This window comes from Spea bombifrons, chromosome 1, assembly GCF_027358695.1.
Source record: "Spea bombifrons isolate aSpeBom1 chromosome 1, aSpeBom1.2.pri, whole genome shotgun sequence".
In the NCBI taxonomy this organism is placed as follows: Eukaryota; Metazoa; Chordata; class Amphibia; order Anura; family Pelobatidae; genus Spea; species Spea bombifrons.
This window is the reverse complement of record NC_071087.1, coordinates 15,487,050-15,510,059: the sequence shown is the minus strand read 5'-3', so window position 1 is coordinate 15,510,059 and position 23,010 is coordinate 15,487,050. Positions and strand designations below refer to the sequence as shown.

The 23,010-nt window shown below is 41.8% G+C and overlaps 1 protein-coding gene across 5 annotated transcripts in view; it reads right to left on the bottom strand.

Moving 5' to 3' along the window:
- The window catches only part of CPEB2 (cytoplasmic polyadenylation element binding protein 2), a 33,954-nt gene extending 11,579 nt beyond the window's left edge, over positions 1–22,375 (bottom strand). Inside the window, exons 1-4 of one of the 5 annotated variants that reach the window (XM_053458285.1) lie at positions 21,320–22,375; positions 14,139–14,429; positions 8,681–8,771; positions 3,976–4,026 (exon numbers count right to left, since the gene is read on the bottom strand). In XM_053458285.1, the coding sequence (XP_053314260.1) occupies positions 3,976–4,026; positions 8,681–8,771; positions 14,139–14,429; positions 21,320–22,354 (1,468 nt within the window). In that variant the 5' untranslated portion in view covers positions 22,355–22,375. The remainder of the gene's footprint in view (positions 1–3,975; positions 4,027–8,680; positions 8,772–14,138; positions 14,430–21,319) is intronic. The other 4 variants (XM_053458286.1, XM_053458283.1, XM_053458284.1 and 1 more) reach the window with 4 other exon arrangements.
- Positions 22,376–23,010: the final 635 nt, after the last annotated feature.

The window sequence follows — 23,010 nt, the reverse complement described above, 5'->3', positions numbered from 1 at the left end:
GGATGACGCCTTTCCGATAGATTTAACCGAATCCCAAAAGCTTCATTAAAACTCCACATTATGTTAATTTGGAGACAGAGCAGAAATTGCGTCTCCTTGGTTGCATTTAGTTTGTTAGACCATAGATTCTGGAGGTGAGAGGCTTCTAAGTTCCACCTTGCTTATAATTTTATATATACATCTACAGGTTAAGTGCATCTGTGATTGCGATGCAGATAAACCCATATATACATAAAAACACTTCTGGATGACCATCAGGCCATCCACACCTAACATGGTCACGGCTGCTCCTTCCTAGCCGGCACAGTCAAACATGTACTGATCTATGTCCATGTACATTACTGTACACCGGTAACACTCAGGATGTGGTGTGACACTCGTATGTATCTGTAACACCTGTGTTTTCTCTTTTCACTAAGAATTCTAAGAATACACAGCCTTATCAGCACGTGAAGGTCATTCAAAACCAGCAAATGCTCATCAACAAACCTGAAAATGGTTTTTCATGTTCTTAAAGTGACATTTCCTGCTCAGCACAACATCCCAATTCTCTAAACGTACCCTAATGCTAGTCTCTAAATAGGAGGATATTGGACACGTAGATGGCAGGATGTGCCTATAGGACCCTACCAACTGAGTGCAGGCCTATTGGACTATATATATAAAAATATATATGAAGAGGACACGAATAAACAGTTAACCGTACGGTGAGAGGATCTGCTTAGCTTCCTTTCAAAGAATCATGGACATGTTCCTAGAATCACTTGTAAAGCCTGCATATTTGTGGATACCTGAGCTCATACATTATCTTAATCCTTAATGACAAAGCCCGTACATGTACGGGCTCAAAATGCATTGTTTTCAATGGATTTAGGGACTGCCCATTGTCCTTAAGGGGTTAAGGAAGAAAGAAATACTATATATGCCTTCTAGTTGTAGAGATGCCCTTGGATTAATAGGCTGGGCTCCTTATTTCACAGAAACACGTTACAAAGTATACAGCCGATGGCCTAGGTGTGCAGCAATGTTACATTGTGTTCAATGTCTGATTTAGAATTTCCTTATCACTCAGATTGAAATTAAGACCGATCTTTCTGAATACAGGTTTCTTAGAGAAAAAACAGCCTCAACCTCTACTACCACAAGAAGGAGATTTCAACACTGACCCATCCTGTCAAGCGAACCCATTTAGTGCTCCAGGCACCAAAGGATATTAGGATATTTACATGAAAATAGACTAGACCTTATTTTCCCTCAACGATTAGCTTGTTTCATACTTGGTTCAGTGTAGAAACAGCATGGTTAGGTAAATCATGTGGAGCTCTGGACGACTGTCTGGTTTCTAACGAGCTACAGTCCCAAGGTGAATCAGTTGAGTTTGTTAAAGTACCTTCCACATTCATATATGAAAATTTAGATGATCACCAAGTACGTTTTACCTGGCCAGAGTATCATCCTCCCTTCACCAGAGAGCATTTTAACCAGCTGCTTTATGTGGGATTTATCAAGGGACCAAATGGGCCACACATGGAATGCCATTCCACCACTCATCTATGGATAATGGAACAGAAGCTGTCACCTAGGAAATACCTTGTGTAACCTCCCTATTACCTAGGTCAAAAACAGTAACAAATACTAAATAATGATGAAACAGAAGTCAAGGCAACAAGAACATCATGCGTCAGCCTAATTACAGGGTCAGGAACAAAAGCCAGGGTGTCCACCTCCACACAATGGCACAGAAGCAGCCCTTGCACCATAGGAATGTTGTGTTACCACCCTAATTGTTAAGGTACCAAACACGTCGCACAAGAATTACACCCCTATCTTCTATACTAACCTGACATTCTAGTTTGTGCAAAGCATAGCACAAGACGTCAGACAGAAGTATTTGTGTCAAGCAGCACACAAATCCAAATAAAATATTGTCTACTATCAGGGCTTTTCCACACAAGGAGACACCCTCGCAAACACTAATATCAAGTTCTCAGGAGCTTTTCTCCCCAATTTAATAAATAAAATTTCAGCAGATAAAAGTCAGTTGGCCTGTTCTAGACTCTCCACTGACCTTATTTACCAATCTTCAGAACTTCTATATTTTCACAGCATGAGTACTTGCGCTATTAGAGACGTAACTGCTGAAAACACGTTTTTACTTTCATTACATGGGCATGTTGGGACATGTTTGGTAGCAGAACCTAGAAATTAGCATAACTTGAAAAGATCGCCCTCTAACAAGGACATTGTTTTGGGAATAAAAAATAAAAAATGCATATATACAAATATACTCTAAAAATACATCAATAATCTTCAAGATAAAAGGAACCTGCTTGAACAGGTGGACAGATCTCCGGGTAACAATTACAAATTATATGGCCGTTATCCATGAGACTATAAATTATTTTTATGGCAAGGGCAATGTCCAGCTCTCTATTGGGATTTGTGTCCTCCGCTGAGCATTAAAATTACTGCTGAAGGGGATTAATTGTGGCTTTGGGCCACGCAGTCACTCACCACTAGTTATGTGCTATGATAATCTTCACGGGCCAAAGGTCAACGCTTTCCTGAGGTTTGTTTATTAACCTACGGCACCAAAGGTCACCATTAAAGGGGCAGCAGAACACCGAGGTGCCAAATCTAAAGGACAATTGCAAAAGGTAAACAAAAGGGAAACACACTATGGCTGACCACTTTCACTATGTTGTTTCGACCTGGAAACGCCTAGGTAACAATTCTATACACATACACGTATATACGCACACACCCGAGCCTGGAGAAATATTGTTACTCAAACATTGGCTATAAGAAAAACATCAGCCGGGCCAGGTCTGTCTTTCTATCTACCCATCGGCCAGTTGGTATCTCTGGGTACGTGATGCCATCACCAAAACACCCAAATGAAATGGTCCGATTTACAGCAGAATCTCTTCATCTCAACCTTAGTGACCAAATAACCATCCTTGGTGAAAAGTTTAGAAATGTGTCTTTGTCAATCACTGTTAATAATCCAAAATGTCCGGAAACGCTGCCCTAACGTATAATGGTAAGAGATATCGCGCCAATTCCATGGACGCTGCTCTAAGAACATTAGCATAAAAACCATGAACCTAAAGCTTATGAGAAACACTCGCTGAAGGGTTGGTCATGGGTTGGTCAGGTCGTGGAATCTCCACTGCTTGATTTATCAGAAACTCGTAGTGGGAGAACCATTTATTCACTCGTGTATTCATTCACTAACGCGGCAGTAATTTGAAACACAGCTCTCAACATACATCATGCAGAACTTGTTTGGAAACAAATGAACTCCGTGCTCCAAGGACCTTCGGATTCAAGTGCTGAGAGGCAATAAGCCGACGCACAACGGGTTTTTCCACACTTACAAAGTGACAATTAATCGAGCACATCAAAGGTCAGCTCACAAGTTTCATTAGCACTGACCCTTCAATCACCTTTCAAACAAAATCAATTGCCCCTTGCCTGGTCTAAACGAGCAGCTAGTTAATGCCCCACCGAATGAAGCGCTCTCACGGAGGCGAAAGAGTAACGGCCGGGTCAGATCTTCTGCATCCGCTCTATATGGCGACAGAAATTAGAGAGGAACGGTTGCCTAGGCGAACTAAACAGCGATTAACAGACCGTGAAAAGCCGTCAATATATAACAATAAATCATATACTGGTTTTTATTGGTTGGTTTAAGATCTTTTTATCCAGATTTGCCTTCACAATATTTATTAAACATTTAAAAAAAAAACCAACTTAAAAACACAATGATAAGTTTACGGTTAATGTAGGGATCTAACAGCAGCCCACAATCCCCGCCATTAAAAAGAGCGCGTGTCCCGTGACGTCGGTGGAACCGCCTGCGACATCAGGCGTCACTGTATTAACCTCTACCACCTCTGCTGGGAGACTGTTCCACCACCCTCTCATTGAAGTGTTAAAAAAATAAATAAAATAAAAAAACAAATCATTTACCATTTAGCATCAGAAGGCTGTCTGTTCCTGGATGAGGGTAGCTCAGACGACCTAAAAACACAAATAAAATATATATATATTAAAATGTATCACAATGAGGCACTTTATGGATTGTAGCATCTGGCAATGAAACAGTTAAGGCGGTTCAGGCCTCACAGGGACAAGAAATGTGCTGATCGCTGTAGATTCTTACCAGTTTGTCTAAGGTCTCCTTAACCTCTTACTACATAAACAGCAGGCACCTCATTTGTCCTGCCAGTGACCCGACAGGCAATTATTTGTTATTTCAGGGGGGGGGAGCACTGCCCTGGTAACTTTATTCTATACGCTCCACACATTACTCTAATCTGTACAACGGAACTCGGATTACACTTCACTCTTTTTTTTTTTTTTTTTTTTTCTTTCTTTCAAAAAGGTTGCTTTACGGGGTTTTGCAATGAAAGTTAAAGAGTAAGCTTAGCTTATGACGTAGCGTGGTTTTAGGTTTTACTGACGCTTATCACGTGTCCCTGTGTGCAAATAGTACATATATGTTATAGAAATCATTAGCGCATCCCTGCTCTTCAGGTACGTTAATATATATATATTATTATTATTATTAATATAATATATATGTATATATATATTCCAATCCTTTTACACTCAGTCCAAATAAATATTATTAATGACCAGGTGCCACTACGGCCAATTGCACACACACACATATATATATATACACACATACACACATGTATATACCACGCAACCATTGCTATACTGACCAGCTAGACTTTACAATTAGAAACGCGCACGGTCTCTGTGTATAGGGGAGGCTGTGTATAGGGGAGGCTGTGTACACAGAAACATGCAATGCCAACACTGCCGGAAAAAAACTCCGACACGTCAGCTACTGAAGACTGCAATCCCAGGAGGAGATATTGCTGGCTGTAACATCACAGATCACGGAGTGGAAATTTCTGCAGCTACATGTAAATCCCCGACATACAAAATACGGACCAGGAGGGGGATGGGACATTGGCGGAGTATCTTTGAAAACACCTCCCCCCCGTTAATATTCATACAAATAACAGTTTTTATAAATGCGACATAACGTATCAGGTATCAATAGCTTCTAATTTCAGTGCAAAAAAGACTGAGACGCCTGGCTTAGAGTGCTGGGAGCAGCCTGTATAATCAGATGAGTGAACTGCAAACACAGGAATTATTCATTTAATTAACCCTTCACGTTTCAACATTCTATGGCGAGAATGTATTTGTAGATTTTTAACGGCAGTATATTGCCAAATCTTTCCGATCATTAACATTTAGGGGCAGCGCATTGGTGAAAAATCTATTGCTCTCGGAGTGATGGGAGTTGAAGTCAGGCCAAACTTGTCCTAGGTTTTGTGAAATCGGAATCTTGGAGTGATGGGAGTTGAAGTCAGGGGCCAAGCTCGCCCTAGGTTTTGTGAAATATGATTCTCGGAGTGATGGGAGTTAGAAGTCAGGGGCCAAGCTTGCCCTAGGTTTTGTGAAATATGAATCTCGGAGTGATGGGAGTTAGAAGTAAGGGGCCAAGGTCGGCCTAGGTTTTGTGAGATCTGAATCTCGGAGTGATGGGAGTTGAAATCAGGGGCCAAGCTCACTCTAGGTTTTGTGAAATCTGAATCTCGGGGGGATGGGAGTTGAAGTCAGGGGCCAAACTCGCCCTGGGTTTTGTGGAATCTGCATACTCTCTCGACTTAAAGACCCCATTTGGCCGGAGGTATAAAGTAGATGTAACACAGCATGCATTCACTGGCGTGTTTGCTACAGGCTACGAGTCCTGACAGTATACAAGCAGCGTTTGTACGAACCACAGCTACTATACAAGCCGTATGTGATGACGTTTTGGCCGGAGAGGGGTGGAGATCTATTGAGCTCGGAAACACAAGCCTTTGCACTGTGCGCCAAAACATACACAGAAAGAAAAATACACACAACATGCTTAGTCACCGCGGCGAGGGGAAGCTAAACGCGAAACACGTGGCTCACATTCCAACGTCCTCGGCTCCTCGCGACGGCACAGAAGCCGCACTGTGCGAACGTCTTTTCATTATTCGCATTTTCTAATTAAACACAAAGGCCAGCTTTCTTGTACGGAAAGAATGCCGATAGAGGCTATGTATACACATACGCTGTGACCTGGCACCTATGGAATACCGGGGGGGATATGTGAGCTTCTTTATGAATCCGCCAGCTTCCCAAATAAGCGGAAATTCAATATTCTGCCCTAAATTGAAGAGGTTATAAGAAAATTGACCATAAATCTTTGCTCAAGAAGCTGCTTTTTTAACCATTTTATTATTATCTATTATTTATATAGCTTTATGCAGCGCTTCTTACAATACATACATTCAAAATGCATGACAAAGCTAGAACTGAGGGACTAAGACGAACCGTTACATGAGGTAACGAGGACGCTGCTCGCAAGCTTACAATCTAGAGGATTCCGCTCCTGACACACCAAGACTTTGTGATATTATATTGTTAAGCGATATAAAGTGCTAGTGTTATGATTGCAGGTTTCACAGGATTGCGGCCCTCTAGGACTCACACGCTCCCATTTTTAAAGCCACCTTGGTCGGTTTCACCACAGATAGCGTAGATCATTTCACGCCATAAGCTTGAAGTGGGTCATGACAATGTGGACGGCAGGGTCCTCTACGAGGTCCATGAAAACGTTTACCTACACAACCTGCTGGGGAAACACACTGCTGGGCTGCTGACAACTTTCTGACACGATGTGTAGTTGAAAAAAGACCTGCCAAGTAACTTATATTTTATACACAAGGGGTGACTTTTGCGTAATGGCCTTAAAGTGACAAGAGTTATGAGGCAGGTACTCCAGGTCTAGCGTGACAAGGACAACTGGGTCAAGCTGCGACAAACCCGAAATATTATCAAAATAAGGAAAAGGATGGCAGATTTGAAGCAACTGGGTTTATTTTTCTCTCCAATGCAAAACATACATAGTATTCTGATTTACTGAAACCTGTAACCTTCTTCCAAGAACACCGAGTCTTATGCAAATCCACATCTGTATGAAACTAAATTGTGGTCTTTTTCAGCCACGCAAAGAATAAACAGACCCAACCAAGCAATCAAATGTTAGTTACTAGACGGGCGAGTATTTCATTGACACGTACAATGCTAAATGTATACGCTGTGTAAGTGTGGTGCTTCTAGATTATTTTATATATATTTTCCCAAGTATGGAAAGCGATCTGCGACCCTGGCCTCAAGGTCACCCCACGTGAGCCAAGACATTCCCGTAAAAAAAAAATACTTTTGTTATCCAGGGAGATCTAATCCTATTAGAAGATTCTTGGTAGAATCGATGGGCAGCATTAGATTTGGATATTTTTCTGTAATGGGATTAGATTTCCCCTAAGGCAGGAGGCAGTTTCTGGATTGAGGTCTCCTGGGGCGTCCTCCCATTAACCGGTCTGCACCCGCTACACACATTTAGACGCATGACATTCAGCAGACGTGTTTTACACTGAGCACGCTTTGAGTTCCAGAGCTTAGTTACTGAATTAGCTCAGTTGTTGTAGAATAAAGCACGCTTGTCCTACAAAGCAGTAGACAATACCCGTCTGACAAGGTATGAAGACCTAGAAGTGGTTATGATTGCTAAAAATAAAAAGGATGTATAGATTTCGCTATCCCCTGAAGTGCCAAGCCAAGTACTTCTAGGGAATAACATTAAATCAACAAAGAAAAAGAGAAATAACTTAATGCTTGCATTGCGCTGAATAAAAATGTCAATTGTTCCAGCTTTAGAGGAAATAATATTTAAGGGGAGAGCACAGAACATCCTATTTCTGTCACTGCCAAAGACATGTAAGTGTTAAACAGCAAAGCAGTGCTCATCTCCATGACAATGAAAGGGTTAACAGCAAATTTCTGAGAAAACGGACAGAGGGATCGGGTTCAAAATAGGGACTGTCTCGCCTAAAGGGGGACACTTGGCAGGTATAATGTTTACCTTTAGAAGAGATAGATTTAGGGAGCTGGGAAATATGTTTCAGGGGTCTCATCTGTTAGTTTCGTTTCTAGGTTTGTGTCAGGAAGCCCACCTCTCTCTCTCTCTCGCACGTTATGCTTGGATTGAGTCACTTCTACCACATGCCGTAAAGGCAACAGCCCGGGGCAGCGAGAATGGGTGTTAGCTGGTTGTTGGCAGTTTAACTCCAAAACACGCAAACAAAAACTTGAAATGTCAATACAATCGCTCAAATAATAGATCACATGCCGATCAGACAACTTGGGTAATAAACAGGACTCGTATACAATTTGTTTGTGCCCTATTATTTTGTATACACCATGAGTTAAGAACACTACAAACAAGGAGGTATCAGGCAAAATAATGTCAACAGAACGTTTGGACTAAAACACTTCTGCAGCGTTCACAAGATGGCGAGAGAGTGGGAGCGGCTGGATAATCCATTAACCTAAACATAGAGCCCCCTCTGATTTACTGGATAATCTGACCACCAATATGAGCCACGGAGCAGTAGTAGCCATCAAGGCCACTGTAGCCTGAGGTGGGTGCTCAACAGGGTCAAATAATGAACCTGCTACTGAGTTGGGATGGGTCCAAATCAGCTGTCTATTTTCACCATAATCTTCCTTATTGCTGGACTATAAAATAGAAAGAGAATAATGTAGTTGTGTCACTCACTTTTCAGGGGGTCGTGCTCAGCTCTCATTATTTCGATGAGAGAACTCTCCAGCGAGTGCATGTTCAGACTGTCGTACATTCTGCTCCGATCCTGCGGGAAGAGAACACACGTTGGTTAACGCGCACCAAATGACCAACGTACAATACATTTCCGAAGCCAAAGATGGTGGCGGCTGTGTTATACTCCATGTCTAATAGGGCAAAAGAGGGGGCTGACAGAGGGAAAGGTCTCTATTTATGCCCACGCAACAATATAAATCACAAAAGGTACAAAAAATTCAGTCTGGAATTAAGGCAGCAATATAATGACAATGTTTCATAAATCCATTCAACGTTAACACCCTACATTGCGAATGTGGTTCCTTTCCACTTTACTAGGGCTGGCGTGTCAGCAGTGAGCCAGGACACCAATGGCTTCAATGGCATCTCTACATTGGATTATGGAGGACTGACCACAGTGAATTTCCCTGCAATGGAGCCTAATCAATAGCATTTCTATAAAAATAATTTATGTAATATTATGTGTTATAATAATGACATATGTTATAGCTATAACTCGAAAAGAGCATACCACGTCCTTGTAGAAAAGTAAGTGAACATGGCATGCCTTGGCTATGTAGCGACGCAGGCTGGAAGAAAATGTGAGAACTCAATGAGCCATATGAGGAGGACAGCTCAAGGTGATCATCGCAGCCAGATCCGCAAGCCCCATCATCAAATATCACCTATATTGACTTTCAAGCCCTAAAATAGAAGCAGGCAGCGGCAGCACAGCACTACCGTGCCTGGGGAGTAAACCTCTGGCTGCCACGTGAACAGCAAAGCAATCAGGGGAAAGAAAGCTTACATTAATCCCAAAGACATGTAACGTTTCCACATAGGGATCACTCTGTATTTATTGGATAATATCGCCATGTCGCTTGTACATACGTGCATTCAGCCATTCATTTTTCTAGCTTCTTTGTATAATTTCATGGCAGTGAGGGACACTTTTATAAAGTATTAATAAAGTAGGAGGAATATTTGTATTGTTCTTCATGGGGAGTATACTAACAGTTTTTGATGATATAAAGAAACTATTTGTATTTGGCACACAGAGTCTGGCACTAGCGGGGAGAGGTGGTTTGTGAATGGACATGTCACAAGCCATGTACTCCTAGCATGTGTTTTATTCCTTATAAGTGCTCCACTGTACTAGAAAGAAGAGTCTGATTTGTTTAGCCTTGGAACCATCAGTTTAACCCATGCCTGACTGATGTGGATATTTACATACCCAGTTTTCAGACACTGCCACCTAAATCCTTCGACCCCTGTGATGGCATAACAAGGCAGGATGGGGGATCTTGCAGGGATCAGAGACGGGATAGTCAGCAGAGTGTCCTAGCGGCGGTATTCAATACCTTATTCCTTTAGCCGCATACCCAAAACTTCATGGCATCAAAGTACCACCTTTTCATGGGCTTATTATTGGCTTCTGAGAAGCAAATGACATCCATATGTCGGTCCCATACAGATCTTGTGTATAATTTACTGTATTCTCATTACTCTAGATTTGATGCAAGTATGTCAGTGCGCACCTGTCATTTGTTTGCCCATTATCAACGTATAAATTGAATATAGCAACCAATCATGTATCAAACAGACAACCTGCTGGGTATGCTAGCATGGATCTTCATGGTAGACCTTACTTTACCAGTAAAAACGATGAGGCACCAGCACAGCACTTCAATTAGTAACGATGTGCTAGTTCTCAATTTAGAATTTTCCCTTTGAAAAACCTTACAGCTCTCCTTACTACCCCTATCCCTTTTCTTACCCTATTTACAACCCACCCAAATGCCCATCTACCTACTTAAAGATGCCATAAAACGTTACATACTTTACTCTAAATAGAATGCTCTGTTACACATAAGATAGGATGCTCTTTATGTATGCTCTACTCATAAAATGTTCTTTAAACTAGCTTGGCCCCTGTAAAAGGACACTCAGCAGGTAGATGCCTTGTTATACTCGTTCATGTAATATCCAGCTGGTGTTTCTGAAGAACAATCCTTTTCCTTACGGTGATAATCACATTCTAGCCCTCCCCCCAACCTCATTATGAGCATACCCAAGCTAAAAAAGTATTATAATAAGGCATCAGCAAGTTGGGGTATAAACCCCTACACATAGTCTTCAAGGCTGTGGTTGGAAGGCCCAGACTAGGCAAAAGTGTTTTATACGTTGATGACCGACTTAACTACATGTCATCGCCCATAAGAAAATATTTTCAGCACAATAAGAGCATTCATAAAATAAGAGCCAAAAGGACATCTTGTAATTTATTTCTCTGCTCCGAGGATCTTCAAGGTGCTCCAACAAGAAAGGTCTTCAAGGTACCATCCCAACGGCAGAGCTCATTAATCAGTACATGTGAAGCTGTCACACTGATTTACCCGTACCTCCAAAAGGAGATGAAGACAAATTGGGTACAAAACAAGTCTCATCCTTTTACAATCAAAGAAAAAACATTTAAAAAATGTATAAGACTGAAGTAGGGCTGTGATATAGTCAAATGTTTTTCTTACTGGCTTCATTTGTGTGATTACTTCTCTACAAGACCTGCTTCAGTCTGTCGAACAAAACCAATATAGCCATAGTAGCTTCAGATACAGAAACAAGAACGATATAAATAAATAAAAAACGCAGGTTTACCCAAATAAAAAAGCAAAACCAAGATATTTGCAGAGGCCGCCTAGTCCCCACCTAACAGCGGACTATAATGTGAAGGTTTGGGTTTCAAACTTCAATAGCATTGGACATTAGAGTTTGAAGAAGAAACAAACCGCTGTCACAGGCAGGTATTGGTAACGTTACTGCTAGATGATGCTGAGCAGAGGCTTTTAACATTTGTTACTCAATGTACCGGAGAAGAATATGGGAAGTTGGGTGTCTCTGCCAAACCCAGAATAGTACATACCCAGTGTTTGGCAAGCTCATCTGCTATTTGGCCTGCGGACGGGTCCAGGTCATAATTTCATACAAAAAAAAAATAGGAGCCTCGCTCAAAAATCATTGCATGGATTCAGGATCTAGAGGTTAGTAAAATGTTCCCGACTATAAAATAAGGAGGATGCATAGCCAATATCAGCGTAAAAGGGAATGCATCCGATCCAGCAATAATAATGTATTTTCTTAAATGTTTGCATTAACTTTGCTGACCTTGGAAGTAACCCAGCTATAAACATATATGACCGGGTCTGACTGCAGCACGCCCAACATCATTCAAGCCCATTCCCCACCTCTTGCTTGCCACCCCTTCAAAGCAATTTGAAATTTATTTGGATATGTGTTTAAGGACCTGGATTATGCGGCACGTGACCAGCTTTGCTGGCATTTTTTCCAGCCAGTACTTTGCCGTGTCCCTCCCAGGAACACAGCTGAGAGGTGATTACATGCTTGTCACGTTGTAAACCCCATTGTGCAACTTGGAAGTCTATAAATACACGGCACATTATGTTTATGGGGACGCCCTTTGAGCAGAAGTTCACATGGCTGTGACCTCAGTAACAGCTTCCCATGTATGGAGAATTTTTTTTAACATGTTTAATAGGGACTGAACATATGTGGTCTCGGATCAAAATATCTAGGAATAGAATGATGCTACATTCTGTTTATATATTTTTATTGGTGATGTAGAAGTGCAATTAAAACCCATTGTACTGGCACCGAATCATGAGAAAAGAATACGTATTGGGTGAAGGATCTGCTATACTGCTGCAGTTTCTCAGCGAACCTTCTTTATGAACACCTCCACCTTGTATGGGATGGAGGAGAAGAAGACACACATACGGTTGGTTCTAAGGCACCTGTGAGGTCCAAAGTTGTTCTGGTTTCAGACACACACACACACACACACACACACACACACACACACACACACACACACACACACACACACACAAACTGCCTGTCTTCATTGTGAAGGTAGCAAAACATCTGAATTTGTAGAAAGCCACAACTTTTTGCAACACTGGCGGCCCAAATTCAGACACACAACACAAGCAATTCATTGTCCATTCATGGGCTACATAGACCTTTAAATGCAAATGGTGCACTGTTAGCAGCAGATATGTTCAGGCACTTCATTCCTTGCAGGATCCTTTCATATTTATAGTACTTCAACTGCATGTTATTTGCATAATTAAATGATTAATTACATCAATAAGTGTTTTTCCCCCATTTTTGGCATTGTTTTTATGAAGGGCATAATATTATGTCTCTGCAATGCCTACATAATATGTCCTCCTCCACATCATCGAACCCTGCTAACTGAACGGGTGGACCACTAGCAGCCAATAGAAGGCACTTTCAGGCATGTGATTGCTCGAGGAGCCAATCACATGCACAACGGCTGTCTCTATTAACATTGCCGTTGGCAGTGATCACTGCCTGCTATACATTTACCTTGAGGCAGAGAGAGGCAAAGATGACAGATGGGGTAACTAAAAAGTTGGAGGGGGGTTAAAGGTACATATAGTGCAAGCCCTTAGGACAAAAATTTAAAATTTGTATATGATCTTATTTTAATACAGTCCAAAAAACATTTATATTAAATCTGATGTTAAACTAAAAAGGAGGAAATTATGCTTGAAAACAAGTATATAAAAATAAAAACACAATAAGTGTAGGGGTATAAAGTCTTAGGGATCTTCATCAAGGAATTTAGATACTTTACGGGGCAATGACAAATAAGCCAGAAAGCACTCAATTACTTATTACCAGCAATTATTTCCACATTAAAAACAGACTAACTAGTAGTTCATATTTTTATAGATGAAGCACAGTGGTCATCGTTATGAAGCTATTACAAAGCGTGATTTCATGGGTCTTCAAGCCGATTTTAAAACTAAAATACTTGTGTGTAAATGAATACACATATGTAATATGTTGTGAGACAGAGGTTTACCCCAATGTGCATTGCTAAGCCTTAGTGGAATCTTTGGCATTAAAAAAGGTTATAGCAGTGATTATGAACTCATAGCACGTCCAGCCTTTTCATATTCAGATGCCAAACTGTTGAGTATCAGGAGCCTTACAAAGGTGTTTGAATTACATTTATATAAAAAACGATGTTCTGTAATTTGGCAGCCGATAATTTGGGGTCTATTCACTAAATGGAGAGTTGGAGTCCTTATTTTACTGTATCTTATGAAGGGCCAGTCCTAGTAGTTTCTGGTGCATGAATAATTGGCTGGCCCTGTATAATGTAAAGTTACATCAGAGATTTCTCGGATCTTTGAATTGTGTATTATATGTGGCCATGCTTAGCTGGAAAGACTGACAAAATATAGTATATTAAATAATTTAAATCTACATTAAGGCCAATAGCAGCTCAATACTCAACAATGAGCATCTGTACACCACAATATGCAGTCTGTATGACTATATACATGCAGAGTAGATTATAGTTACATACCATCCTTACCTGTAACGGTAAGAGAGTGTTACTGTTGTTGTCTGTCCTGAAAACGTTGTCTTCAGTCCAAGATTTGAGATTAAGAGCTGGAGTGGAGCGTGGAAACTTGGGTGGGGCGATGACATTCCCAGAGTAGGGCTTCTTCAGAGGGGAGATTTGATTGATGGTGCCTGGCATTCCCATGTTACCGGTGCGGCGGTGGTCTCGGCCATGGACCCCACCCCATGACATGCTGCCGGTGCTCCAGCCACTACCCTGATGGGTGCTCCAAGGAGACTGTTTCATCATTGGCTGCAAAAGGGAGAAAAGCAATGGATTTACATGAACCTACAAAGCATAACACTGCATGTGTATCATGTAAAACTAGGACAATATATAGCAAAACCCATGAGTTTAGTATGATTATTATTGTAACGGTGCTATTAAAGGAGGTAGATGCAGAACCAGCACTGGAATCATTCCAGTTGATCGGATTTCCCAGCGTTCTGGAGGAAGATCACGGTGATGGCACAGTGCATAGAGCAGGCCCACCTGTGTACCGTAGGAGTACTGCCCTTGTAGAGGTCACAGCCTCGGCCGAGTGTTATTCTATTCTTAGGGTTTAAAGGCCAGGAATGGATGGATAGCATGTCAGCTGCTGAAGCAGGTGTAATCCTAAATCCTAATGAGGTTGAAATTCATTACCCATTGGAAGCACAGTTACGTGGTACTTGTGAATAAAAGGTTTGGCGCGACGCAGGCACGGTGGGGTAAAGGGTTAAACGTATGCACCCATGATACAATAGTCATGGGAACATTGGTGACGTTCAGAACTCTGGTGAGATTATGATCCAAGAGTTTATCACAGATTAGTAAACAACATTCATCCGTACGCCAAGAAACGCAAACATCAGGAATACTATTCTATATTACCGATATTTTTATATATTTTTTGTGCTGCTTGTGGTGTACAATTATCTTAAAGACAACAGCTGCTTAGTGAAAGGGGTCATTTAATTTGTGAGAATGTTGATTTTTCTAGATTTGCTTTTTCCCCTCCAAACATGTCACCAACTACCCTTCTCATGTCACCAACTAGCGCAGGAGTGTGACACGGACATGAGGCTTCGATCATCTTTTGCCAAACAGAAAGCACCTTCAATTATTGGTTCTTTTTTCTAACGTGACGTCAATGCACACACACACACACACAACGTCTGCTTTATCCCTGCAGCAACACACGCAAACACGACTATTCTTCTCACTGCAGAATGAAACGCCCTCATCTCAAACACGGGAGGACCAGAAAACATATGTACATAGAACAATGTAACCGAACCAGCCATAATGAAAGATGTGCTGTGACCTATAAACAATCATCGTAATAAGGCTGTCAAATAAAAGGTTTTTGGGTGGGGTGAGTAGGGTGAGCACCGCAGATGGCACAACCTGGAACACAGAAAACGGAAGCATCAGAACTAGATATATATATATCACACACTACGGATTGCGTTGGCCTACGCAGTGTATGTATAAGGGTGCTTTTTAGAGACAAAGTGCCCATAATTATTTTAGAATAAAATTCTCTATCCAACAGCTAACCCACTAAAGATAGCAAAAAGTTAATATAGAAGAATCCAGCTCAGATGATCTTGAATATATTAAGGGGGGAAAAAATGGAAGCTGCTCTCAAATGACCCAACATCACTGAACTTCAGGCACAAATCTATTCAGAAAGGATGATCTAAATTACCATGTTGAAAAACAGAACGCTTGCCCAGGGAAACAGAAGGCTTTATTAGCCAGCATTTAGGTCTTTCTTGGTATTTTCGGCTTTAATGGGTTGGAAGCCTGAGGCTGATGAAGCATAGCTGCGTGTATTTAGACAGCTCGCTACAGACATGCAGGAGAGTATGGATTAGACAAACGAGTTGTGTTAGCAACTTTTGAATACAGATGAAGCGAAAAGTTTGCTTGCAAAGCAGTCAATGCAAAGCTTGGCGTGCAGGGCTTGTGACTGACTTATGACTACTCAGCTGAAGGCTACAGATCTGACGGTTACACGATAATAGGGGGGAGAACAATCTACCGCACAATCTAAACACAAAATGCGGTCAACTGCCAAAGCAACGATCAACGCACTGCTCACTCTTCTTCTAAAATCTACATAGCAAAATATTGGATAGACGCAGAGGAACTTGAGCTAGAGGTCAACACCTGAATTATAAAAGGTTATAAAAAACTGGTTTAGGAGACGTCTGCATGGAAGGTCTAATGGTTGGAGGAAGGAGGCCAAGATCATTAACGGCAGCTAAAATTATCTCCAATAGATTAATAATCTTAGCATAGACTCTCAGGTCTTCACGTTATGTTAGCTGCAAAGAGTTGGCTGAGCCCTACGATTAGATGCGCTTGAAGTTAACAAGTCTATTCATAGCGGCCATTACTAGGCGAGTGCCAGGGGATCCATGACCAGTTCTCAAAATATTTGCCTGGCAAATCGAACGGTGAGGAAAATAAACCGGGGAAGTGATCATAGTTCAGGAACAGCCAGGTCAACAGAAACTCAGCGGGCCAAAAATACCGCTCCCTGGGAAATCAGTCTAGGAGGAGGAATCAGCTATTCCTTTTTTAGAGTCAGATGACTAGAGATAATGCCGTGGGGCAATTGTTATAGGAAGAGATTTATAGGAAACGAGAAAAAGGGGCTAAATCATGAATCAATTATATCAACGTTGTTCAAATTAACTCCACTCCATTAACTAAAATCAGAATTAGAAAGCATCTTTCCTTGTACTGTTAAATGCCCAAGGTCTTTGCAGAAACAGTTATTATGGAGATGCAAAATTTTCAATTTATTAAAAACAGATTTTAATTAAAAAAAGGCATTAAAAATGCATTTTTTCCCATAGTGCTACTTTCAACACAATAAGTGAAGACCTAAAACGTAACAATGGAAATATGAAGCAAATCGTTGAGTATTTTAAATGGTCTATAGCTGATTTCAGGAAACAAATATTCGTCCCCATTGAGTGTTTTACAGACTCAATACCTACATCAGGCATTGTGGGTTTCATTAAAATGTTGCATTATTATTAAATTTTACGTACGAAGCGTTGCAGACGTAAATATTTTATCCCCACACAATTCATAGTTCATTGTCTGAACCACTTCGGGCCAGACTGGGGATTTAAACTGTCCCTGGCACTTTAAGGCCAATGGCCACACGCTCTGCTCTTACACTGTCGCAGTGTGCCCAGCCGGCAGCCCTACACTGAAGGGTAAGTATGTGGCTCCGGCAGCCACCAGCCTGGTCTACGAGCCCTGAAACAAAGCATCCGACATGAATATGGAATATATTTAAATATGGGGGGAAAAAATCCTCACTAAATCTTGGAAGTTGGCTGATCATATATACATTTTTCATCTATATTTGTTCTTTTGAATCTTAAGATTTCCCTAGCATTTAATCAGATAATTAACCGTATGTATCTAACCAAATCAAGCCTGATATTCCTACTCTATTGCCAACGTATCTAACGTTTCTGAATGTTTACATAGTAACATTTATTTTGTTATAATGTACCTTTATTAACACGGGATACGTATTATATTGGAAAGAGTTGCTATGATCAAATCAAATAAATATCTAGCAGCTGTGTCTGATAGCATATTATGTAATTACAGGAATCACTTCTGAGCTTTTACTATAAAACGTGCACCTTTGACATCATAATACAATCCGGAAAACGAAAGCCGAGTGCAAGAAAAAAAAAAAAAAAAGGCTTTAATCTATTGTACTGGGAATCAGTAGAAAGTACCGACTTGTGACTCTGTGCCATTGTTTAAAAGGAATTTTATATATAAAAGGAAATTCACTGGATATTTTTGGTATGTGTATATGATAAGCATTCTAGAACAAGGGAAAACTAAAACACATTCATAAATATAATATATTACACATATAGCATCAACAGTTTACACAGCAGGTCTTACAATACCTATATTTAGGATATATATATATATATATATATATATATATATATATATATATATATATATATTTATTATTATTTTTTACTTAATGCATGTTCCAGACAACATTTCAACTTTAAAATAAAAGGGAAATAAAACAGCCGGAGATCCACAGATCCACAGAAATCATGTTTTGGAAATGTCTCACTAATTATCACCTTTTACTACGCACCAGCTAATTACCCAGCACTGATCCCTGCTGCACAGGAGTTAAATGATAGAATAAAATACAGTATATATATAAAAAAAATACTTATTCAACAAATGTCTGAAAAAAATATCAACTCTTTTATGACCTTCTAAGCCTAGGTCTTGGTGAGCCTTTATCTGCTGCTACAGCTATCTGGGTGATAAGCTGAAGCCATTAACACTTTGTTTGCCTGTCCAGGTCTCAATTAACAGAAGTGTTGGCCACATCTGAACCCGAGTCCAGACTGTGAGCAGGAGGCAAACATCTTAATGGAACTGCTGGCTGGGAGTCAGACCGGTACAGGTGCACGGGAACATTTATAAAGAAGGGGTTAATACAAAAAAGGACAGCTAATTTAGGTCTGGCTTTCTGAAAGCAAGTCACAGCTGTAACTAACCTAAACATTTTACACAACAAAAAGCATGGAGATGGATGAGAGGTCTCCAACAGGTAGGACCAAGAGGAGCCCAGGACAATCCATGTCTGGAGAAGGAATGTATTAAATGTAAATACTTTAATTTTTTAATTATCCCTTCTTCCGCCAAAACATTTTCCCACTTCTTCATTGAGCTTAGAGATCACAGCTCTATCTGCGTAAAACTAAAAATTTACATTTTCAAAAAATTATACCCAATGGTGTTATTGGTTGCGGTAGTAATGTCCACGTATGAGATCTGTGATGGTGAAGTGGAAGGAGCCACATGAGAAATCTATTTTCTGCCATGTTGGCTAGGAGTTGTGTATAATGGCCATTTTTGGACTCTACTGGTAAAGGAGATGAAGTGACCATGAGAGCCAACCTGAACGTTAACCCCCCCCCCCCACACACACACACTAATCTTTTACAGCCTTACACCAGAATTACTTATTATAGATAAGCTCCAAAGTCCTGTTTTGGTAAGATGATGCAGTAGTAACCAACAGCCTTCAACCCCCCAGTACCCAGTCTACATAGAGGGGAGATATTTTGTATATGCCAGGGAAATTTATTTTCGTGACCATTACACAATCTGATTGCAAAACCAAATAAAATAAGTTGACATTTCCAGGCGTATAATGATTACCCTATGAAAGAGGCGTTTGTACACATCAGCAGATCGTGACGTCAGCTACAAACACGTAAGATACACCTCAGCAAAACAAGGCAAAGCAAAACAATCGGGGAATTAAGGGCTTTACATCCTCTTGTTCGGTTACTAAATCTGAAAAACATTTAATCCCTCTGCTGACAGCGTTGGCTACAGCTCGTTGCTCTGCAATGTACCGCAGACCCCCTCAAAACAGAGACACAGGAACTGGGTGATTTAAATCACTTGCACATCTCAGAACAATGTACATGATCGAGGATATGAAGCGAATGCAATTTAATAAAGAGCATCAATACGATGAGGCAGAAATACTTAAAGGAACGTTAGACTGAGGCAGATATACATTGGCCAAGTCTACCATATGTAATGTACATATACTAGGGAGACCTGATCTATATAGACTTGCATGTACTGAGATGTATGTACTATGTACAAAGGGATTGACAAATCTATATAAAATCAAACTGGCTCCTATAGGTTAGATTCCAAAGTAGGAAGTGATAGCTACAGCTATTGAAATATGAGATATAAATGAATGTTAATTAAAAGGTCAGAATTTTGGAGATCTATGGCGTCTTTGCTTTCGAGATATGCTCGCCTAGCCCTTGGGAAATGGTGGCATGAGGGTTGTAAAAAGCCCAGTTGGGTCTAATAAAAACCATTGGCACATATAGACCAGTTGATCCTATCATGTTTAATAAGGGCCTAGCTGATTGTGGAAAACATATGTTATCAGAAAGAGGCCTGTCTAATTTTTTTTCTGGGGGGGGGACTTACTAATAAGCATTCTTTTCTCCATTATTATAAACATTATTTGAATTGGGGGACGGGACATGTTCACATTCCAAGGCTATGACCTTGTGTAATGCCTTCAGGTCAAGAATAGATTTCCCCATAGGAAACAGAAAGATAAGGAACATAGGGTCGCATAGGGTTTCTACATTAAATCTCGAAATCTGCATTAGAATCACATAAATCGGGCACAAGGACACATTGTGGACTATACTCTCGTATTCAAGGACAATGACATTAATTTTTCAACACACTTCTGGCAAAGCAAGCTCAATAGTAATTAAGGCCTAGCACAGGTCAATCGTTAATATCAAACATTATGCATTCGCATTAACAACTGGCCCACTAGATGAATTACGGTCAGGTTGAAAATCTCTAACCTTTTTAAGAATCCAGAAAAAAATACTGGACGGAACCATGACAAATAGGTAATCCAATACAGTAGGTCAGATCTAGGCAGTTGCCTGGACATGTTGGTTACTAGTCATCTTAACCAGACTCAACAGTGCCAACATAGATAACATGGATTTACTAGAAGACATCTCATATCCTATAAAGCATTATGAACTAATTTTCCCATTATACTGAGTGAGATGGTTGAAACTCAGCCATGATCACAAAGGGATCATTAAAATTATTTTGTCTGGTTATAATAGCCTTTAACCCCAGCTGAATGAGGTAGAGTATTTTTATTCAAAGTAGTTGAGACAATGAGGTCTAGAAGGACAAATGCTCAGATGACTTGCCCATTAGTGAATGGTGTTTCTCCCCCTCAGGGCATTACAATCTGCTAGCAGAGTGGAAGAGATCTCAAAGGGAATGTCACCTTACTATGGTTTGACAACCTAGGGAATCTAGCAGCTGATGGACTACAATTCCAGAATCCTACTCAAATAACTAGAGATTATTGTAATGTTACAACATACTGCAATATCTAGAAATATCAATATGATGGGAAATTAGCATTTATAACACAGGGAAAGGCAGTGGCAAAGGGTAACCAGATCTGATGCCAGCAAGGTTCATGAAGGATTGAATAGTTCTATGTATAATATTGGGGTCAGCATTGCATTTGAAGGTCCCCCCGATTGTATTACCTGGTGGTGGTGGTTGTACGTGTTCCTCTGTTGTAGGAAAGCTGCAGCCTGGTGGTGTTGAGGGTTCAGTTGGGGGCTCACAGGGGACCTCCTGCTTTGCTGCTGCTGACTGATGTTAATCTGGGCAGAGAAGGGGCTGCCGAAACCGGGCACGTTGATGCCAGGACAGGGGTTGGCAGACATGGTCGAGAAGCTCTGGAAGAAAGCTGGGTTGATGGAAGAGGGGATGCCTGGGTAGAAGCTGTCTGGCTCTTGGTTCTGCAGGGCATTCAGGTTATGGCTGGTGGGGTGGGGTGCAGCTGGCTGTTGTTGCTGGGGTTGTGGGGGAGGTGCTGGAGGGGGCGATGAGGTCTGTACAGACCAGGGAGTACCGAACCCGGACAAGGCTGGGGGAGAACTAGATCCTCCGGGGCTCTGAGCGTTGGGCAAGTCTGGGGAACTCGAGTAATGGCCACCCAGGAGATTAGGGGCCCCGCTGTGCAGATGTCCACCCTGACCTTCCATCTGTAGCTTGGATTTGGGCGTTAGCTGGTGGGCCAGGGATGGAGGCTCCCCGCCAGCGGTCACCTCCTCGACAGAGCAAGTGCTAGAGGAGGAGGAAGAGGAGGATAAAGAAGGGGAGGCTGGCAGCAGCCTGTCGGGACCCTCCACACCCAGATCCTCTGTTTTGGGTGAGCCCTGACGGTGATTATTCACCTCGCCAGGTTTCTTCAGCTCCTCCCTGAAGCCGGGTCCCTCTTGGAGGCTGAATTCCTTCCTCTTGTGCCCCAGCTGCTTGGCCGGCTCCTGGGCACCGTGCAGCACCAGGGCAGGCGGCGGGGAGTTCTTGATGTGGCCGTGCTTAGCCGGGGCACAGCTCACCCCAAGCAGCAGCTCATCCTGCATGACCTGCTGGTATCCGGGCAGGAAGGACGGGAACTGCGGGCTGGCTCGGAAGGCTCCCCCGCCGAACAAACCACCGCTCCCCGTACTACCAGCCCCGGTCCCTCCGGACAGGTTGGCTGTCTGCAGTAAACCGAAGCCGTAATCCCCCATTGATCAGGCCCAGGGCACGGCTGTCTGATAACGATAACACGGTGTGCGTATGGAGACCGGATAGATCGGATATATTACTATGCAATAAAGGTTACTATAGATACGGCATGAAGGTAAAACCGCTTCAGTTATTTCAGTTTTTATATATAAAAAGAAATGTTACAAAATAATCATCCAAATGTGCAGGAAAATAAACGTATAAAAAGCCTGTAGCGGGTGAGGAGGGGCTTCCGTGTGCGGCAGCGGCTGTCTCGTTACTCTGTATGTAGAATGTTATTGTGGTGAAGGTTCCCGTCCTCGTTACAATGTATCCTCTTCACCCCCCTCCTCTCCTCCTAATGCCGGCCGGGCTACACAGGCGCAGCATTAAAAACCCCGGAAGCGACCTCAATGACACGTCACAAGCTGCAGAGCAAGCCCCGCCCACCAATGAGCATAGAAAGCGCTGCTTGCCATTCCAGTCCCGTCTCCCCTCACCCCTAAGCCGGGACATCCTGGACATGCAAAGCAGCCCTCGTTAACCCCTTGCGGCCCTGGGTGGGGGGAAGTAGCAACTGCACAGAATTGATGGACAGAGACAAAACCGGAGTTCCTTTTGTGCTTTAGGTGGGGATGGTGTATTGGCAGCTGTTGGCTGACTGCTGTTCCTATCATCC